The sequence below is a fragment of the Pempheris klunzingeri genome, chromosome 17 (assembly GCF_042242105.1).
Source record: "Pempheris klunzingeri isolate RE-2024b chromosome 17, fPemKlu1.hap1, whole genome shotgun sequence".
Classification (NCBI taxonomy): domain Eukaryota; kingdom Metazoa; phylum Chordata; class Actinopteri; order Acropomatiformes; family Pempheridae; genus Pempheris; species Pempheris klunzingeri.
The window spans coordinates 3317157-3335501 of NC_092028.1; the positions used below are offsets into that span (position 1 = coordinate 3317157).

General features: G+C 40.2%; 1 protein-coding gene across 5 annotated transcripts in view; it reads right to left on the minus strand.

The window, feature by feature from the left end:
• LOC139217232 (protein shisa-6) overlaps window positions 1-18345 on the minus strand; it is a 74566-nt gene that overhangs the window by 4571 nt on the left and 51650 nt on the right. For 2 of the 5 annotated variants that reach the window (XM_070848545.1, XM_070848544.1), the window contains 3 exons: window positions 7727-7789; window positions 6701-6721; window positions 4556-4684 (listed from right to left, as the gene is read on the minus strand). In XM_070848545.1, the coding sequence (XP_070704646.1) occupies window positions 4556-4684; window positions 6701-6721; window positions 7727-7789 (213 nt within the window). Of the gene's footprint in view, window positions 1-4525; window positions 4685-6700; window positions 6722-7726; window positions 7790-18345 lie in introns of all 5 variants that reach the window. The other 3 variants (XM_070848547.1, XM_070848546.1, XM_070848543.1) reach the window with 2 other exon arrangements.

Sequence of the window (18345 nt, forward strand, 5' to 3'; positions counted from 1 at the left end):
TTCAGAATAGCATCTGGAACCTAAAGGAAATGGTTTTAGAAATGATTTACTGTGAACAAATCTGTTAAATGTGATAACTCACAACATAACACACTAGAAAGCATACTGTGTGTTTCCTGAATCACTCGACTGACAAATAGGGAGCATGATGGCACACTAAGCAGCACATATTCAATGTTTGTTTACTTGAGTGTATAAAAAGCAAGTCTGAAGGTGAAAGTTAGGAGAGAAAAAAGGTGCAATTTGATTAATTCACCGATTTGAAAAGGTATTTTCATGCTCAGATGAGAGTTGTCCAGCTGCAGCCAAGACGTCCCTCTCCGATCATCTCATTGCTCTATTTCAAAATGTTCATTGCAAAAACTAACGTATGAAAAATGGATTGTCTCAAGTGAAGGATCTGAATCATAAGTAGTCAACCAAAAATGGGAGATTTTATAAAATATTTCTTTTCTTGGTACTTTAAAGGTTGCTGGTTGAAGCACGTTGAGTCTACATCCTCTAGAACTCTGCATCAGTTTGATCTAAACAGATCACTCTGTTAAAGAAATAGCAGTGTTGTTGATTCAGAGTTATACTATCTGTGTTACACACATTTTTACTGTATTAATATACAGACTATCAGGCCAAGTGCATCCACTACATCTTCATTCATTCTATTATACTGTCGCCAAGCTGCCTTTTACAAACTATCATTTTACTAATTGATCTAGCCTTGAATGCCCATAAAGCTATTATATATTTATAACCTTGTGAACCGTACAGATTTTGTACTAAAGGAAGGTGAGATAATATGCCTGTTGTCAAATATCCTAAATTCCCTAAATGAAATGTGTTTATTTTATTGTATAATAAGTCTGATTTGTATCATCTTATCTGGTCTAGGTTGTTATATATGCATGCATGCATGGGACTCACAACTGAGGAGGCTTGACCCAGTCTAACTAATGAGCTTCAGTTATTTAAGTTGTGGTCATTTAGCTGTGGTTTGTGGTTGTGTTCACACTATCTTCACTGGCCTCCAGTAAAATCTAGAATAGAGTTTAAAATCCTTCTCCTCACCTACAAGGCTCTTAAGGGTCAGGCTCCATCATATCTTACAGAGCTCATAGTACCGTACTACCCCACTAGAGCACTGTGCTCCCAGACTGCAGGCCTACTGGTGGTTCCCAAAGTCTCCAAAAGTAGTTCAGGAGGCAGAGCTTTCAGCTATCAGGCTCCTCTCCTGTGGAACCTCCTTCCAGTTTGGGTTCGGGGGGCAGACACCCTCTCTACATTTAAGAATAGACTAAAAACCTCCGCTTCCTCTCCATTATTACGTCATGTTTTTCAATGCTAAGATATTGCTAATTTATTAGTCACATTCCTATTGTCAGTGCTATATTTGCTGTTAGTATATTGGTTGCCGTTTGTTTTGTCTCTGTCTCTCTCTCTCTCTCTCTCTCTCTCTCTCTCTCCAACCTCCACCCAACACAGACCCCTACAGAAGCCGCCCACATTGAGCCTGGTTCTGCTCGAGGTTTCTTCCCGTTAAAGGGGAGTTCTTCCTCCACTGTTGCTCAATATAATATCTGATGCTGCTCATGTGGGGATTCTTGAATCCTTAATTTTGAATTCCTGAATCATTGGGTCTCTCTCTAATTAAAGAGTTTGGTCTAGACCTGCTCTTTATGTAAAGCATCTTGAGATAACACTGTTATGAATTGGCGCTATATGAATAGAAAAAGAAGAAGTCAAATGGACTTAAAAATATTTAATTGTTTGGACTGTTTTGTTGTTTTTATGTGCATATGTGCAGTATGTTCTTTCAAGTCACACACAGCTTGACATAGTTTTTCGCAGTATTTTTAGAAACTGTGTCTTGACATTTTGTCTATGAATGATTATGAATCAGTTGAAACTGAACATAAAAAGGACAAAATATTACTTTAGTTTGATAGTTACTGTGGAGTACTTGTCACTGTCTGATGGGGGAAACCCTTGCAATCGTAACTCATGTTTATGGTGGAGACTACATGTTTCTTTGTCTTTGTCAAAGGGCTCCCTCTCTGAACTCAGTTTCCCAGAGTCGTTAAGTTTTCACACATACAGTTAAGGCCAAAATTATTAGGCCCCCTTGTGAAATCAGACAAAACCCTTGATTTCTCCATGGAAATGACCATTAAGAACAAGTGTTTATAGTTTATTTTCCAAAATAACAACGACAAAATGTTCACTAAATTTGATTAGGATATTTTATTGATGCAATGAGTTGAAACAAGAAAAGGCAAAAATGACACGGCCAAAATGATTAGCCCCCTGGTCATTAATAGTCAATAGTGTACCCTTTCTGAGCCACAACTGACAACAACCTCTTAGAGTAGTTCTTTAAAAGGTTGGCACGTCTCTTGAGGGATTTTGGCCCTTTCTTCCAATGCAAATTGTTCCAGTTGGTCCAAATTGCATTGTTTCCGAGCAGGGACATTCACTTTGAGCACCCACCACAGATTCTCGATAGGATTGAGATCTGGGCTCTGTGAGGGCCACTCCAGGACCTTGGTTTTGGTGTCCTTTAACGCACCCCTGGACCCAGCTTTACAGCCGCCATTGGCCAATGTGGGACACATGACCCTACAACCTCAGGCCACAAAACCAGAGCTCCCCCACTGATCTCTCTCTCTGATCTCTCACCTGGACTGAGGAGAGTCCAGCTCTCCTCCAAAAGCTCTTTCACACCCCTGAGAGTCTCTTCCTCTGGATCCCTGAGGTTCCAGCTCAGCTTTCTCTGATCTCTCACCTGGACCTCTGAGGGTTCAGCACTCTTTCACCTTGGGCTCTGCTGGAGCATAACTCTGCTAGAGCATAACTATATACATGGCTACGCAATGGTTTAACCTTGTTAATGTATTGGTTTTGCTTTAATGTTCATTGAGTTTGATTATTGTGATGTTTTGTAGTTTACTGTGTAGCCATAAATTTAAGTTGATGTTAGTTTGCTCACACAGAAACAGGGTCCTGCATGCAACTAACCATACTTTCCTAACCTGGCACCTTTATCCTACACAATCACACATACAGTGTTACAAATAGGTTTCGATTGAGAGATGAAGCTCAGCTAACAGCTACAGCACATGGCTTTCCTTTGTCTGCCTCTGACCCACACAGCAGCGGTCTGATGGCCATTTTGTAGGGAGTCAACACCTTTTGTAGTCCTCCATGTTACATTCTCTTGCGTAGTCACATGTACACACCCCCTCACACACACACACACACACACACACACACACAGATATGGTGCCCTAATCGAGGTGGACTTTACACTAAGTCCCATTAATGAATTATTATTATTATTATATATTATTAATTATCTTAGATAATTATTCATTATTTCTGATTATTATTATTATTATTTCCAAATTGCCCCAGGCAAGGTACCATTCACAACAATTTGGTGCTACACAGTTCGTCTTCTTCATAATTTCACCAGTTTAGCTTTTGAACACGATATCTAATATCATGTGGTCAGTGTGCTTTGCTTTCACACCACAAATGAGTTGTGTGAGTTGTCTCGGTTGCACCAAACAGATGGATATGAAAGCACCCATAACCTTTATTTTAAGTGTTGGAACACAGACTCATCACTGTGTGTGTGTAAACTAGATGGACCTCACTAAAAATATGGAGTAACATTCATATGTATCTTTTTATCTTGAAGGCCATTCTTGACAAATGTCCTATCTACCCCCATAAAATGCTTTCCACTTTACATATAGATAATCTTCAGTACCCTCTGGGGCAAAAGTGCATTTTTAATACCTAACAACATGGGTTGTTTTATGATGATGCTATATGTGGACGTTTTAAGTTAAAGTGTATTTTGGCTATGTTTGTTTTATAAAAAAGAAAATGTATCTGAAGAGATTCCCTAGTTTAATAACAGTTAAACCAATAGAGAAAAATCTAGCTAAACACAGGAAACATGCAACCAACCTCTAGAGGACTGAGAGCATGCACTGATCATGAGGTTGAAACGGCAGCATACACGTCATCATCGTGCTGAAAATGTCACAGCGAACATAATGAACTGTAGCATTGCGGGGACATTAAAGCGCCACCTTGTTGGCATATAGAAGCCATTCAGCTGAAAAAAACAACTCTTAATATGTCATTAAGAGACATTAGCAACATGACATGGGCTGCAGATGGAGCCAAATTACACGCCAATTAGATGTCAGTCGATGAGCCGATAGATGAGTCGATGGGAATGAGTATGGAGGCTCTAGCACACTGTCATGCATTTCAAGAAGTTTATTTCCCTAAAAAGGTGAAAAAATGAGAGGGTTATTTGCATGATGAGCCACTAAACATCTGGAGATACTTATCATGATGCATGTCTCTGCAATGGACATTCAGATGTTTCATCAGGCCAGACATCGTGAATGTGGCGACCCTTTAATGCACAGGGCATAAGGGTGACGTCATTCCCTGTCGTTTTTAGTGCATCAGGCAGAACACGGCGATGAAGGACAAATGAAGAACCACCTACTTAATCTGTGGAGGGAGGAGGAGTATTTACTTAAGTCAGACTTGAGAGCCAGCTCGTAGGAGGGTGGCAGATGGCTGAGGTTCTGGAAGGATCTGGAGAGGGACAGGTCATAGGGCTCCGTGGCCGAGGTCAAGATGTTGTTCATCCGCTGGGGTCTCTCTACAGGGGACAGTGGAGGAAGTGGTGTGGTGCAGTCAGTGCACAGTCAGTCAAAAAGATGGTAATACACTGGGAGTCTTTACTGGAGGAGAGAAACGGAGGCAGATAAAGAGGGCAAGGTGTGATGTAGCGAGAAGTGTGGAGTGAGAAATACTTTTAGTGATTCCCTTTGGTGGAGGTACTGTCCTCAAGCTTTTGAGAAACAACAGCTAAAAATGCCTGGTTGCATTTTGAGATGTATAACAGTTTGATTTAACTTGACACATTTGCCCTAGAAGGAATAATAGCGTCTTGGGGTATAAAAGCCATGGCTGCAGGCGAGGAGCCACTTTATATTATCTGCATTTACTTCTAAAGATGCGTTTAGACCAAATGTGAAGTGAAGTTTTGCCTCATTTATTTAAGCGCAACAATCTTCTTGCATTCTGTGTTTATTTGGCACAAGCAGCCAATGCACTGATAGAACACACAATAGCTGTAGCTAGCTGAGTGGGAGTGACTTTGTAGATATCTGTGACTAATTTGAATATTTAACATACAAATGTAAAATTTTAAATCCAGTTTTTCTGTTATTTTACTCATTTTCCCCTCTTTGTATATTTAAGCCACACAACTTTAGAATTAGCACAAACTTTGTGTTGTAGCCAAGTTAAATAGCACCAACTAGAACACACCCAGTCTGTTCATGCTGTGCCGTGTCCTTCTGCTGACCTTGTTAACAACTAAAGTTCACTCAAGGTTGGAATATGCTTTTCAGTTTTGACGTAAGGAATTGTGTGCTGGTGTCAAAACCTACTTGTAGTAATTGTAGTTATATCCATATCCAGTGTTGCATTTTCAAACCTGCCTCCCAACAAGACATTTGATTGGCCCATGTTGTTTGCACAGTCCTGCACAATGCCTAACACCAGATGTGCACATAGTTTCTGCAACCTACAGTTATTTAGAGCACCCTACTGAACAGAGACATTCATGTATCTAAACATGCTGTAAGGGACGTCAGTTGTGTGTACCAACAACTACCAGGAGGTGTCTGTGAGGCACATTCAAAAAACATGGAGCCACATCAACAATAATTGGGAGGTACACTGTTCCATAGACCTGTGACTAATCGTATAACAGAATAGATGATGTGCTCGGATGAACTGTTGCTGGAATATATTTTGTCCAATGGTAAATTTACAAAAACATCCTAACAATTAAGAAATTATTATTGACAATTATTATCATAAGGCAGACTAAACTCTCTAATTTTTGAGTGGAGTCTGGAGACCTTCCCCCTGCACATTTCAAGGTTATTGTTTACTGAATGTTGATCAGTTGTAGCATCAATAAAAAGTACCAGTCGGTGATTTTTTGCCTTCACACATTCTTAGCCAGCTGGAAATGTGTTAACTGCATCTAAACAGCTAACAGTGACACTTGGTGCATTGTGAAATGCCTTTAACAGTTCTGTTATGGGTATCAGTGATACGTGTGGCACCATTACAGCTCCTTGCACTGCTCAGAGCTCGTGTGGCTTCAGTATTTGGGACGCCCAGTCATGGGTCAGGAGGCGCAGCGGGTGGGGAGGGCCGGGATACGGGCAGGGACTCTGGTGCTGGATTTAAAAATAGGACTGGGTGACTACTGCAGCAAGGAGGACAGGGACACACAACACCAAGGAACATACGGTGTAGAGGGGAGACATTCAGTGGATTGGAAAAAGTGTGTGTTGGCATGTGTGTGTGTGTGTGGGTTTGTGGGGAAAATAGAGCCGGTTAGGTGGAGTGAAATAGGAGAAATAATGTGTGAAGAAAAGATTTTGAGATTGGACTAAAGGTCATGGATTGTAATGCAGCTGCGTGAAGTTTTGTGACTGCAAAAAATACACAAGCGCTTAAAAGAGAAAGAAAAAGGAGAAGAAAAAATGACCCCCAGTGTGCAGGTAAAGAATTTTGATCTCTACATGATATATGTGGAGGAAAAGGTGAAGAAATAATACACATAAACACCATGTGTATGTGTATTACTTACCGTATCTCATTTGTCTGTGGGCTAACAAATAACCAAGTGAGAAAGAAAGGATCAATAACAATCAATGTCCACAGTATGTTCCAACCAAACCTCCTATACAAGAGGTCGCCCTTGTTCAAACCCAATATTGCAAGAATGTCACCAAGTGTTCACACAAAATCCAAACCAGCAACTCTTGAATTATGCAGAATGGCTACAATCCTCGTCAGAAGCTTAATAGACTTCAAAAGCGCTGTTTGAAGAGTTTTATTTGGTGCTGGAAGTACTTTTGAAACCCATTTTCCCACTGAGAATGCCTTGCTGTTTAAGAGGCAGACAAGCACAGGCAGAATGTGGACTGTAGGGTTCCATTAATGCAGGAAAACTTTGAATAATAACTCAGTGACGATCTCTAGCATTAACCTGAAAACACTGACACAACACATCAACCTCGTCAGTTTTAAGAATATAAAGAGGATTTTTTTGTATCGAATAAAAGCTCGATTCCCTCTTTAATTACACGGTGTTTCATTTCATTGCCATTCAGATGCAGGAGCATTCAGTAATTCCATGCTAAAAGCTGCTCTCCTTTCACAGAAAATCACATTTAGAGAAATAAATTGGATGCAGTAACTGTAATTGGGCTTTCAATAACTTCAGCAAACTGCACAGTTGATCCTTCGATTATCACACTTTTTGCTTTTCATTTTCTCTGAGGACTTCTTTATCAGTTCCCCAGATTTTAATTTCCCTGTGAAAGATATACTTTTGTCTTTGAAATTGGAAATGGTCCATCACAATTGTTTGGCTTACTTTCATTAAGAGACAGATGATAATGGATTTCATTTTGGAAAGTCAAGTTAGGGCAGTTATCTTATTTGAAGTCAGACTAGGCTACGTAGACGTAGACTTTATTTTGGGATTGAATAGATACAGCATGCATTCCAGGTGTACATTTTCATTATAGGTTTACTCAGTGACTTACTACATGTAATGCTACATCTCCAGTTAGGGGCTATATGATGTTGCATTGCTGTGTTCTCTTACCCAGTTTAGGTGTGAGCGCAGTCAGGTCCAGGTGGCTGTGCTGGTAGTCGTGGTGGTGGTTTCCTATTGCAAGAAGAACAAAGAGGTACCACTTAATCACCTCAATATGGTGGGTTCAAGTGACAAGAAGACAATCAGACATGTCATCAGGCTACTCCTGACGTCAAAGGGTCACTTCCCTCAAATCACCCAAAAGACATATTTTCCCTTCTGACCTTGGTGGTGTCTAGCCATACCACTTCTTCTGCAACTCAAATACGGAACAGAATCTCATTGGATGTTTGAAAATGTTGATAACACTGTCTCTTAACAGTAGCAAAGTTCTGTATGCTTTTCCAGTAGATTGTATGACTGTAATGGTTTCTTCTCAGGTCTCTCCTCCGGTCTACAAATCTGTCCGTGGTTAGGGACCAAAACATGTTTTTATCTGTCTCTTATTCGCATATGAACCTTCTTGGTCTCTCAGGTCATCTGCTAATGGTCTGTTAAATGTTTCCAACATCCAAAGTAACATGGAGAAGCAGCATTTAGAGTTGAAACAAACTTCCACAAGACCTGCTTAGGCTTTGACGACCTTTATAGGTCCCATATTATGCAAAATCCACTTTAGAATGTCATTTCAACATTAATATGTGTCATTGGCATATTTAGAAACCCTCACACTATGAGAAAAGACCTCCTCTCTCTTTTTCTCCTGCTCCATCTTTCACTAAATGTGTGTGAAAACACTCGCTATAGATTTGGCTCCCCTTATGATGTCAAAAGGGGATCTGTTGAACATCTGACGTCCTCCAGCCGTTCAGCAGGCCGACTGCCCCCCCCCCCCTTCGGAAATCCCCTACATTCACCTTTTTTTCCCCTCACTTCCGCCAGCACCCGAGGCACGAAGATGTTAAAGGTAAGAGCAAAGCACACAGACTGTTCTGTTCTCCTAAAATGGAGCGTTCAGACAGAGGTTGAAAACAGCTGCATACCTTTAAATCCAGTATGAATGTATTTAATTCTCCACTGCCTTTCACTTGAGCAGCCATCAGTGTCCTCCACACATCCTCAACTACCTTCTATTTATTTCTCAGTTGGCTTTTTGTCTTTTAACAAAAAGGCAACAGAATTGTTGCTGGTAATACTTACTGTAGCTAACTCAGTGCAGCTGCACGGAGCTGCTAGCATAGTCTACAGTCCATTTTACATTATGCAAACACATTCAATTGGCAATTTGTCTGTGCTGTAATTTGCTGAATAAATAACCTTGTCTTGTTTTGATGATCCTCACCCCTCATGGATTATCTAGATACTGTGTCACCACAGGCAAATGTGTGAAAAATGTGTTATGGGATTTGGTAAACTGACCGTTTTTTTGACCGACTAGACCTGTGCTTGTTGTGCTGAACTCACAGAGTATCTGATGGCTTTTCCATCGCGGCCAGTCAGTGTTTGCTGTATCCCCAGATATGAGAGCTTTGATTTGTTCAGTGTGTCTCAAGTGAGCAGTGGACTGTCACAGCTCACTTGTGGGACTGTGAGTGTTTCTTCCATTTGACAGACGTGTTCCACTGCTTTGCCAAAATGATTGATTACAGCCTCTTTATACGGGAACACGGAAGCAGCTACATGTCATGGTCATCCATCTTTGCTGTAAATGAGTCATTTGATATTGCACTACTATCATTTTGTGTTTTTTGAACGGTTGAAGAATAAAGCAACATCATCTGAGACCTCCATAACTGAGCAGCAATGGGAGTGCAAGTAATTTCAGAGTGAAAATATTGCCTTTATTCAATTATGTCTGGTGTTTTTGAACAGCAGAGCATACAAAACATGGATATGCGGTATGTTGTACCTTATTTGCATTTAAATATGTTCATCTATCATCCTATACAGGTGCTAAAGACAATAAGAAACAGCTCTGATATCTTAAAAACTACATATATGAGGTCTTTAGCAAGCTTTAAACTGACGACGGGGGGATTACGTTTTGCTTGTGTTAAAGATCCGTGCCTTCAGTGATGATGCTTTCCCAGCGGCTGGATGTGACATTTCAGACAAATGTTATTTGACTTTTACTATGATCTAAGCCTGTATAAAGATTCATCTCACAGATTTGAATGTGGTGTTGGAATTCCTTGTTAATCTCAACTGAAATTGATATTCAGTTCAGGAAAAGAGGGAATGTAAATACTTGGGTTAAATGGTTTTAAGTAGCTGTGTACCATAATTAGAAAACAAGTCTTTGGTCCGTTCTCCCCGCAGCTGCTTTCCAATCACACAGGTTTGATCAAGGGACCAATTATAGCAGCGACAGAAAGCTCAGCTAAATTACCATGCCGTGAACTTGAAATGAAAGCAGTTTGCACCAAATAAATAACAACCTTTTACTATCTGTGTAATTGCAGAAACCGTTTTTTTCCACACCAGAGAAACCAACTGCCTCATAAATTTCACACATTAAAATGCATCACAAGTATTTAACCAAGGTTCAAAAGTTTATCACTCTTTTTCTTCAGGGTTTGCATTCGTGTCATCCAATTATCGCCTTGAGGTGATATACCTGGCTCTTATTGCTAGTATTGTGCAGTAACACTGGCATTAAATTGAGCACAGCGGCCCAGCACTGGGTCATGTATCCCGGCCGAATCAGCCGAGAAAGTGGGCAACTACACAACACAAAGCAGTCAGAGGGAACGCATTCACACCAAATAAATCCATTTCTGAGAGAGTGTTTGTTGTTTCAATTTAGTTTGGCCAGTAGAGAACGTCAAGTGAGTGCAAGTGATGCTTTAAATGCTGCAGCAACATGCATCTGTGTCCTCAAGTTAACTGCAATGATGTGAACAACTGAAGAACCCCACAACGCGATTAGAGGGAGCTCAGTGTTTGGAAATTACTTGAGAGCAGTCTGATGCTTTATCTCATATTCCTCTGTGTGTTCTTAACTACCAAGATGGAAATATTACACCACAAGACAGACTGGAAGTTCATCATGTGAATCTAAAGTTACAGATACCTGAATCTGATTTGTTCAGACATCCTCCTCCACCAAATAAACAAACCAAACGGGATGACAGGTTAGTCAATGAAACTGAGTCCAACGCTGATGCAATAAACTACAGTCTGTTGCAACCGCATCGGATTGTCTCTCATTGTTTGTCTTGCCTGACTTGATATGTGCAGATATTCTGACCGAACACACTGTTAAACAGCACAGATACAAAAAATACATGACCACTTAAAAACAAAAAAAATGTACACACTGTATATACAAGTTGGTATTATAAGAAAGCATGTAGCAACCTGAACATTATGGCTTCCCAGTGACTCCCCAGTTATTCCACCTTTTTCTGGACATTTTAGTTAGAGTCATGGTAGTGAGGCAGAGCCACTACCGTGACTATTAAGCATTCATTCTGTGTGAACTAATCCACAGTGTGTGTTTATGGTAATGAAGGTACAGCTCACTGATGTGTTTTGAGCAGTATTTAGACATCAATGGAGCTCTATGGCACTGAGGAACAAGACATGTCAGGCTTTTTTTGATTTTCATAAACCATCATCTTTTCCTAACCACGTAGTTTTGGTGCGTGAACGTAATCATGTTGGCATTGTTTGAAAAAATTTGGTGATATATTGTGAGCTACTGTAATACTGGGTTGGGATTGTAGTCTTTTAAATGGTAAATGCACAATTTATGAAGAAAGATGAAGAATCTGTCTCTGATGAATATTTTGATATACATAAGTGTATAGTATGGAAGTCCCTACATTGAATGTGAAAAATTCAAATCTGGAGTTAAAGTCTCTGATTTCTTTATAGCAGGTTTCAACTGTTGCTGCTGCAGGGATACCAGAACGGACTGACAAAGTAGAGCAAATGTCAAGGGATTTTTCCTCCTCTTCAAGATATCAGTTTTATCATTCACACTGAGAGGCTGACATCATGAATCCAGCTGTCACAGAGTATATAGAAGAGAACATACCTGCTAAGTGTTAATACATAATGCAGGAGTTCTCACTGACAGTTAAGTGTGTCACATGGATTGGCTGAAGTAATGCAGGCGGCTCTGTCACAAATGAATCAAATGCTTCCAGGTTCCAGCGGGTGGACAGAGGGGATCCCACTGTGACCCAGATCCATTTTAAACGCCTCGCTCTGGGGAAGCTGACGGACAGACGCTGGCTACGGAGAGAGCCCATGCTATGTCATTATGCTGGCAGAGTGTGAAGTACCATGTGGACCTGGTGGGACACATCACCTCATTTTGCCCTTGTGCATATGCATGTGTGTGATGAGAGGGTGAGTGACATAGAGGGAAATCAAGACAGAGAGCAACCTGAGAGCTTGTCGTCATTTCAAGTGTCTTCAGGACTTTAACCTCGAATCAACCTTTTACAGGAAACCTCAAGAGAGACATTTACAACTAAAATAAAATCTGAAGAAGTTACATTAGAATGAAATCAGTTTACAGTCTAATGATCTGAAGGGCAGAGCCAGAAAACATCCATGAAAAACAGTGCTAGAAAACTGGCCTCAAGAGAAATGACTGTAACAAAAATTAACTTGTCTACTTTTTGAACAACTGAATGAAATGAGACACAATGCGGCCTGATTATCAGACAAATGTTATACTGGTTGAATGAAATTTAAAAACCACTGAAAGAAGACATGCTTGTTTGCACAGTAGCATCGATGTTTTCTTTTTTCGTTTGCTTTTTTCTTTTCAAATAGTCAGAAGTTGGACAAGTTGAGTCGCTGAGAAGTCTATTGCTCAGTTAGGGCTGAAAAAATTCAAGACAAATTTGTGTGCATTTTCATCCACAGCCGTCATGTGACTATTAGGACTAGAATGCATTGAGTGGAGCTGATTCTCCATCCGGGAGACTATTAAAATAGTTTAGTCAATCCTTGAACAATGGAAAGCCATCAGTGGAAACATGATGGAAATATGGCATTTCTGTTTGTAAAGTTCTGTACGTCATGATTCTTTCGGTGAGTCTTTTCCCTTGCTTTGCATTTATCAATACATCAACTTCTCCACCAAATGCCAAAAATTTTTTTGTGATACTGTTCTCTCTGGGTTTTTGTGCACAAATTGCAAATGGGCATAAACACAAGTGGATAAAAACACTGATTCAAACACAATTTCCAACCTAATGATTATTATTTGATGCAAGCAACAACAAGGTGCAAGTGAAACTTTTTGTGAATGTTTTGTTTTAGGCATGAAGCAGCAAAGAGCATGACTCCTAAAGCAAAGAGAAATCGCCAATACTTGAATCTATTAGCTGGTATTCATCATTGATGACTTGATGACATCTTGATGACATCACATCTGCAATTGTTTCTTAAATGGGACACCTCTTGGTACCATTTGTCCCTTGTCCACTCTACTCAATTATCATATTTCTCTCTGCACATGAATGGATCATGATTCTGTCTACAAGTGAACTATGTCTTCCTGAAATCATCATTTCTTGTAAAGACTGAGGGTTTGAAAAATGTTTTTTTTCCAGAAACATCCTCCGCTGAGAACAAATCAGTTAATTTTCCATCTCACAAGCTGCAGCTGTGAATCAGGCAGTCACTCTATCCTGCTTATTTTACTGCTGGGAAAGCGTTTTCTTACGATGGCACATTTTCAGATGTGTGCAACAGAAAGCATTAGTCCACATAAACAGTCTCTCGGCCTTACCCACAAAGTGTCACGAGCTTCACCGACATCGTCTCAGGGAGCTTCTTGGAGTCTGTGAATTACTAACAAGGATAAGCACAGATTTATCTGATGTCTTCTCCGATATGTCAGAAGTAACATCACACAAAGCTGCCGTTATCCTTGCCGTGGAATGTAGGACTCCATGAAGTAACAAGCTGAAAACAGAAGAAACTGAAAGATCCAAGTTGACAGCTGGGGCTGGAATGATGTCTGAGTCTTGAGAGAAAAACCTGCACTGTGACAAAAAGCTGCTAAGAACTAAGCAGATTCTGAAACACAACACAAACTGACTGAGGGATCAATATACGAGCAAAGCTGTTACATTATAAGGCAACATTTTGCCAAGTTGAAATGGGAAAGAGACAAGCACAGTGCACAAAGTCATGACCACAAACACCGACTGTGAGCCAGGCTGTGTTCAAACAAAAAACTGTATAAAGTCAAGGGGTTGTGTCGACATGTTGCTTCAGGAACATGCATGTATTGAAATGAGGGAGGTAACTGTTTTTTCTCATGCAGTGCCAATGTCATTATGGTTAGAATTGTTTATTTGCCATAACCTTGATCTTTCCCTGGCTTTAACTATGCAGTAAATGCCATGCTTATTATACAAAGAAAGATTTTTAAAAATGTCATGGATATAGAATAAATGAATAAATAAATAAATTATATTGATGTTCTTGTCTGGTGAAAAGATTGGCTTTAAATCACCCACCAATGTAAATTCCTGCAGTCAGGTTCCAAAATCTGGTGAAAAGTCTGAAACCAGAGAGGTGGAGGCTGTCACAGCCCCACATTAATGGTGGCACATGGCTTGATAATGACATCTTCAGGTACTGTATATGGCTGTAATTCTTAGTTTTCCACCACAATCTTGCGACCCTAAAGTGCATTAAACCACTGAAAAACTCTGCTTAAAATATGTGACATATAGAAAAAGAATCCACTGTTTTATTGCGTCTTGAAGTTGAACAAAGCTCATACAGCAAAGAATGAAATCTTGTTGGAAGTAGTTTCATTATGAAACTTTAATGGTTCAAAGCTAAAAAGCAAAATTCATAATAAGATTCATGGCACAAACACAAGGCAATATATAACAGATGTAATTAATTGAAGACACCAAGCATTTAAAGACTTTCTTATCGTGTTTGGAAAGGCACCAGAGTATTCTAAAAACAAATTATCCAGTAAGTTATTTTCCATAATTACGCTCCGTGTTTTCCTGTAATTATGTTGGTAGTTTGGCACAAAGCAACTGATAAGCAGGCTGATGAAATGATAAATAAAAAGGAATATAAAGGAAGACTTTGTGAAGACACCACAAACTGGAAAATTACAACAGATCTTTTAATTACTTTGCAATTATGAGGCGAGCTCAGCTGCTTGTTGGCATTTAGCATTGTACAGAATCCTAAGTCTAGATGTTTACATCTTTCACTTTAATTCGGGAAAGCATTTCAGTTGAGACGCAGCTAATTTGAGTTCACACGAGTTCACACTTTGATCAGACTCGATTGCGCAGTCGTGCGTCATGCTGAATTCACAGCGAACTAGAAATTCACCCATAACAAATAACTGAAAAATGCTCCTTGTTTAGCTTCCGATGTGCACGTCAACACAGCAGAACTGGAGGAGAAGGTCGTTTGTTTCAGAGCTGTGTGTCTGTTGCCATTCTTCCAGTTCCCATCTATTATTCTGACAGATCAGTGTGTCTGTGTGGTTCAGACACCCTCCCTTCTCCCAGAAAGAACAGAGACAGGAGAACCGTGGCGACCAGCTTGGCATTACACATGATGACTTCCCACTAGAGGCCCCTGAGGCCGAGGATCTTTGTTTCTCCTTTATCGATTAGGGATTGTGTGTCGAAGCTCCTGGGTGAATCATGCGCTCCTGACATGCTTTTTCCAGTCAAGAGAAGGCATGGCCTGTTGTCCCCCCTCCCCCTCACACTGACCTTGTGACTCCTTAACAGAAATACAAAAGTCCTGCAGACAAATTCCAGAGCTCCCCAGAGCCTGCAGGCCAAAGTTTATGCGATAAATGAGTGTGGAGTTGCAGGGAAAGAAAATAAAGGGGTGTTTTTGGAATACACACTGAAAAATCTCCGTCTCATCCAGTACTTAGACTCTCCAGTTAAAAACATGAGCAGGCTATTTTATAAGCTGATTCCAGCATTTTTGATGCAATCATTAAATCTGACTTGTTCAGGGCAAAATAAATTTAAAAAAATGTTTCAATATCTAGCATGTTATTCCTGGTTGGAGAGGGCTTTTAACCCTACAAAACATTTTATTCATCATTCACTTATTTAGTGATGGATGAGAAAATACTGGTGAGCTAACACAATATTAGGGGCTGCTGACTGGGTGTCTGTGACTAATATGGATTCCTAGCAAGAGACTGTTCTATCTTTCTTGCCAAATCAGGCTGACATAACCTTGGTGCTCCTGGAGGAAAACAAAAACGAAATAGCATCAGTATCTCACCATTTAGTGACTACTCAGAGAATCTGTTATCAGGAAGCTTTTGGGCAAGTGGGTGTTATTTTACAGCCGCTTCCGCCAGTGGAGCATTTCTTGGCTCAGTGCTGCATGCCTTTGAGTGGCTTTGTCTCCTTCACACTCCTGCCACTTTCACAGCATTAAAGTAACAAGCTCCCTTCACTTCCTGCCTCATGAGTAATGCGTGATGATTAGAACAGATAATTACATCTATTTACATATAAATGTGATTGATACTTGTCCTACAGAGTTAAGCTTCCATAAGCCACTGCAGGAGCCATTTGCCACTGATCTTGTTATAATCTATCCATAATATTTGGATCCTCCATCTGAAGTTACCTAATTAAATGATCATTCGTGACAAGTAAACAATTGGGTATGATGATGCTAATTAACGATGGCTGAACACTGTGAGGCGGTACGTGTTGAGAGACGCTGCTATTGCATTCATCTAATGGTGTTTATTAGGAGACTTGTGATTAATACGACTTCATAAAGACACGGAGTGAGATCTGTTTTTCTCCAGTAGCGGAGATAGAGCAACAGCGGCGTCGCAAACTGTCTGAGAGGCCGCGGGCCTAATTGATTAGGTGCTGTCATCCACAATATCGACCGCCCTCATAAGAATCTCAAATGAGCACTCTAGTGATAATGCCAGCACTCGTTAAAATTTGAGCACAGTGGGACTTTCGGAAATGTCAAGACAAAACCAAATGGTTTCAAAACAGGAGGACCTTTTTAAATAGATCACACAAATCCCATTTTCATAACAAGTAGCAAGAGTGTCTCGATTGTGTATTCGTGAATTTAAGATATAATCACGTTTTTTGGTTCCTTCTCCCTGCTGTGCTTTTTAATTCTTACTGGCCCTGCCTGAAGCCCCTTGGTGAGGGTGTTAAGAACATTTGCTCACCCTGTGTAGCCTTGTGTCTAACATGCCCTCCAGTCAGGTTGCGCCTCAACAGGTACATGGTCAGACTGCTTATTAAAACTTTGGCTTCAAGCCCAAAGAGCCTCTGGGTTCTTTTGAACTGGTAATGTGTCTTCAGCTTGCCAGTGGGCTGCAGGTGCAAAGTGTTTGCCAAGAGGAGGTTTGACCCCGGGTCAGACTGAGCCTCTGTATCCTTTGACATACTACAATAATCCTGACACACTGGGGAACTTCCACTCACACTACATGTTGCAGATGGCACAATGACCTTTCAAGAAGTGCCACATGTCATGGTGCGACACCATTTCCTAGAAATCACATTTATGCATTTCTAAATTGTTTCCCCAATTATGACGTGTAGACAAAATTGTCATCTGGGTTGCATTCACAGGTAAAGTTATTTGGAGTGAAAGAAGTGCTTCATTTATGACCGTGGTTAGATTTAGGCAACTGAAGCACTTTGGTTGAGGTTAGGGAAAGATTGTGGTTTTGGTTAAATGTTAATATCACATTGTGCTTTATGTGTTTATGTGTATTGTGTTTCATATCACTTCATGAAGATCTATTCTGTATGAAACTATGACCTTCCCGTAACCTCAGCCAAGTGCTTTGAAAAAGTTTGATTATGTCACTGAAGGCAGACATTGCATTATGAGATATTTTGAAAGAAAAACAAACTAAACATTTTGTCAGTGAACATTTTACCAAAACGTTCAGTGTCTTGCCAGATACTTTGATTATGAACATTTTCTTATGACTGTATGTTGATGTTAAAACAACACGGTCAACATATTTTTTCTAGGGGAGAGGGTTACTCAGAGTACTGCTCTGAGGGATTATTGCTGAAGAACTGTAAGTGGGTTTTGCTTTTATTGACTTACTAGAAAACACTGCATTTAGTAAGTCATTTCCAACAAGTCTAAACAACAGAAAAAATATAGTCCATCAGTGTCTTCCACATCAACACATATGGCAGTTTGAACAGCAGGTTCGACTGCTGATGGGCCATTAAATGGTCATTAAGAACATAGATATGAGGTAGCATGGCCCTACTTGACCTCCTAATTAGCTCAGTAGGCGATTATTATCTAGCGGTAAGCTAGGACTACTGACATTTACATTTATTAGACGATGACAGCTAGAAGCTGTTGTAATTATGAAAGGAGTAAAGCAAAGGAGGAAGTCAGGTGACTTAGTATAAAGTCTGTGTACCAAGGAGGAAGAGGGGTGTTGGATGGTTCAGAACCTGGTCTTTCACCCAGGAGACCAAGAGTCAACACTGAGTCATTTTTCACTTCCATATTTACCATCGTTATTTTCAGCAATTTCTTTTCTAGTAGTTTTGGTGCCTAAACTCAATTATGAACACATGGTTAACTCTGTGAAATGGTCGCAGTTTGGTTGCCATGATGATAAATGTTACATTATGCCCGTTGCTTCAAACGTGTTGATAACATAGATTGTTATGTACCTTCTGGCC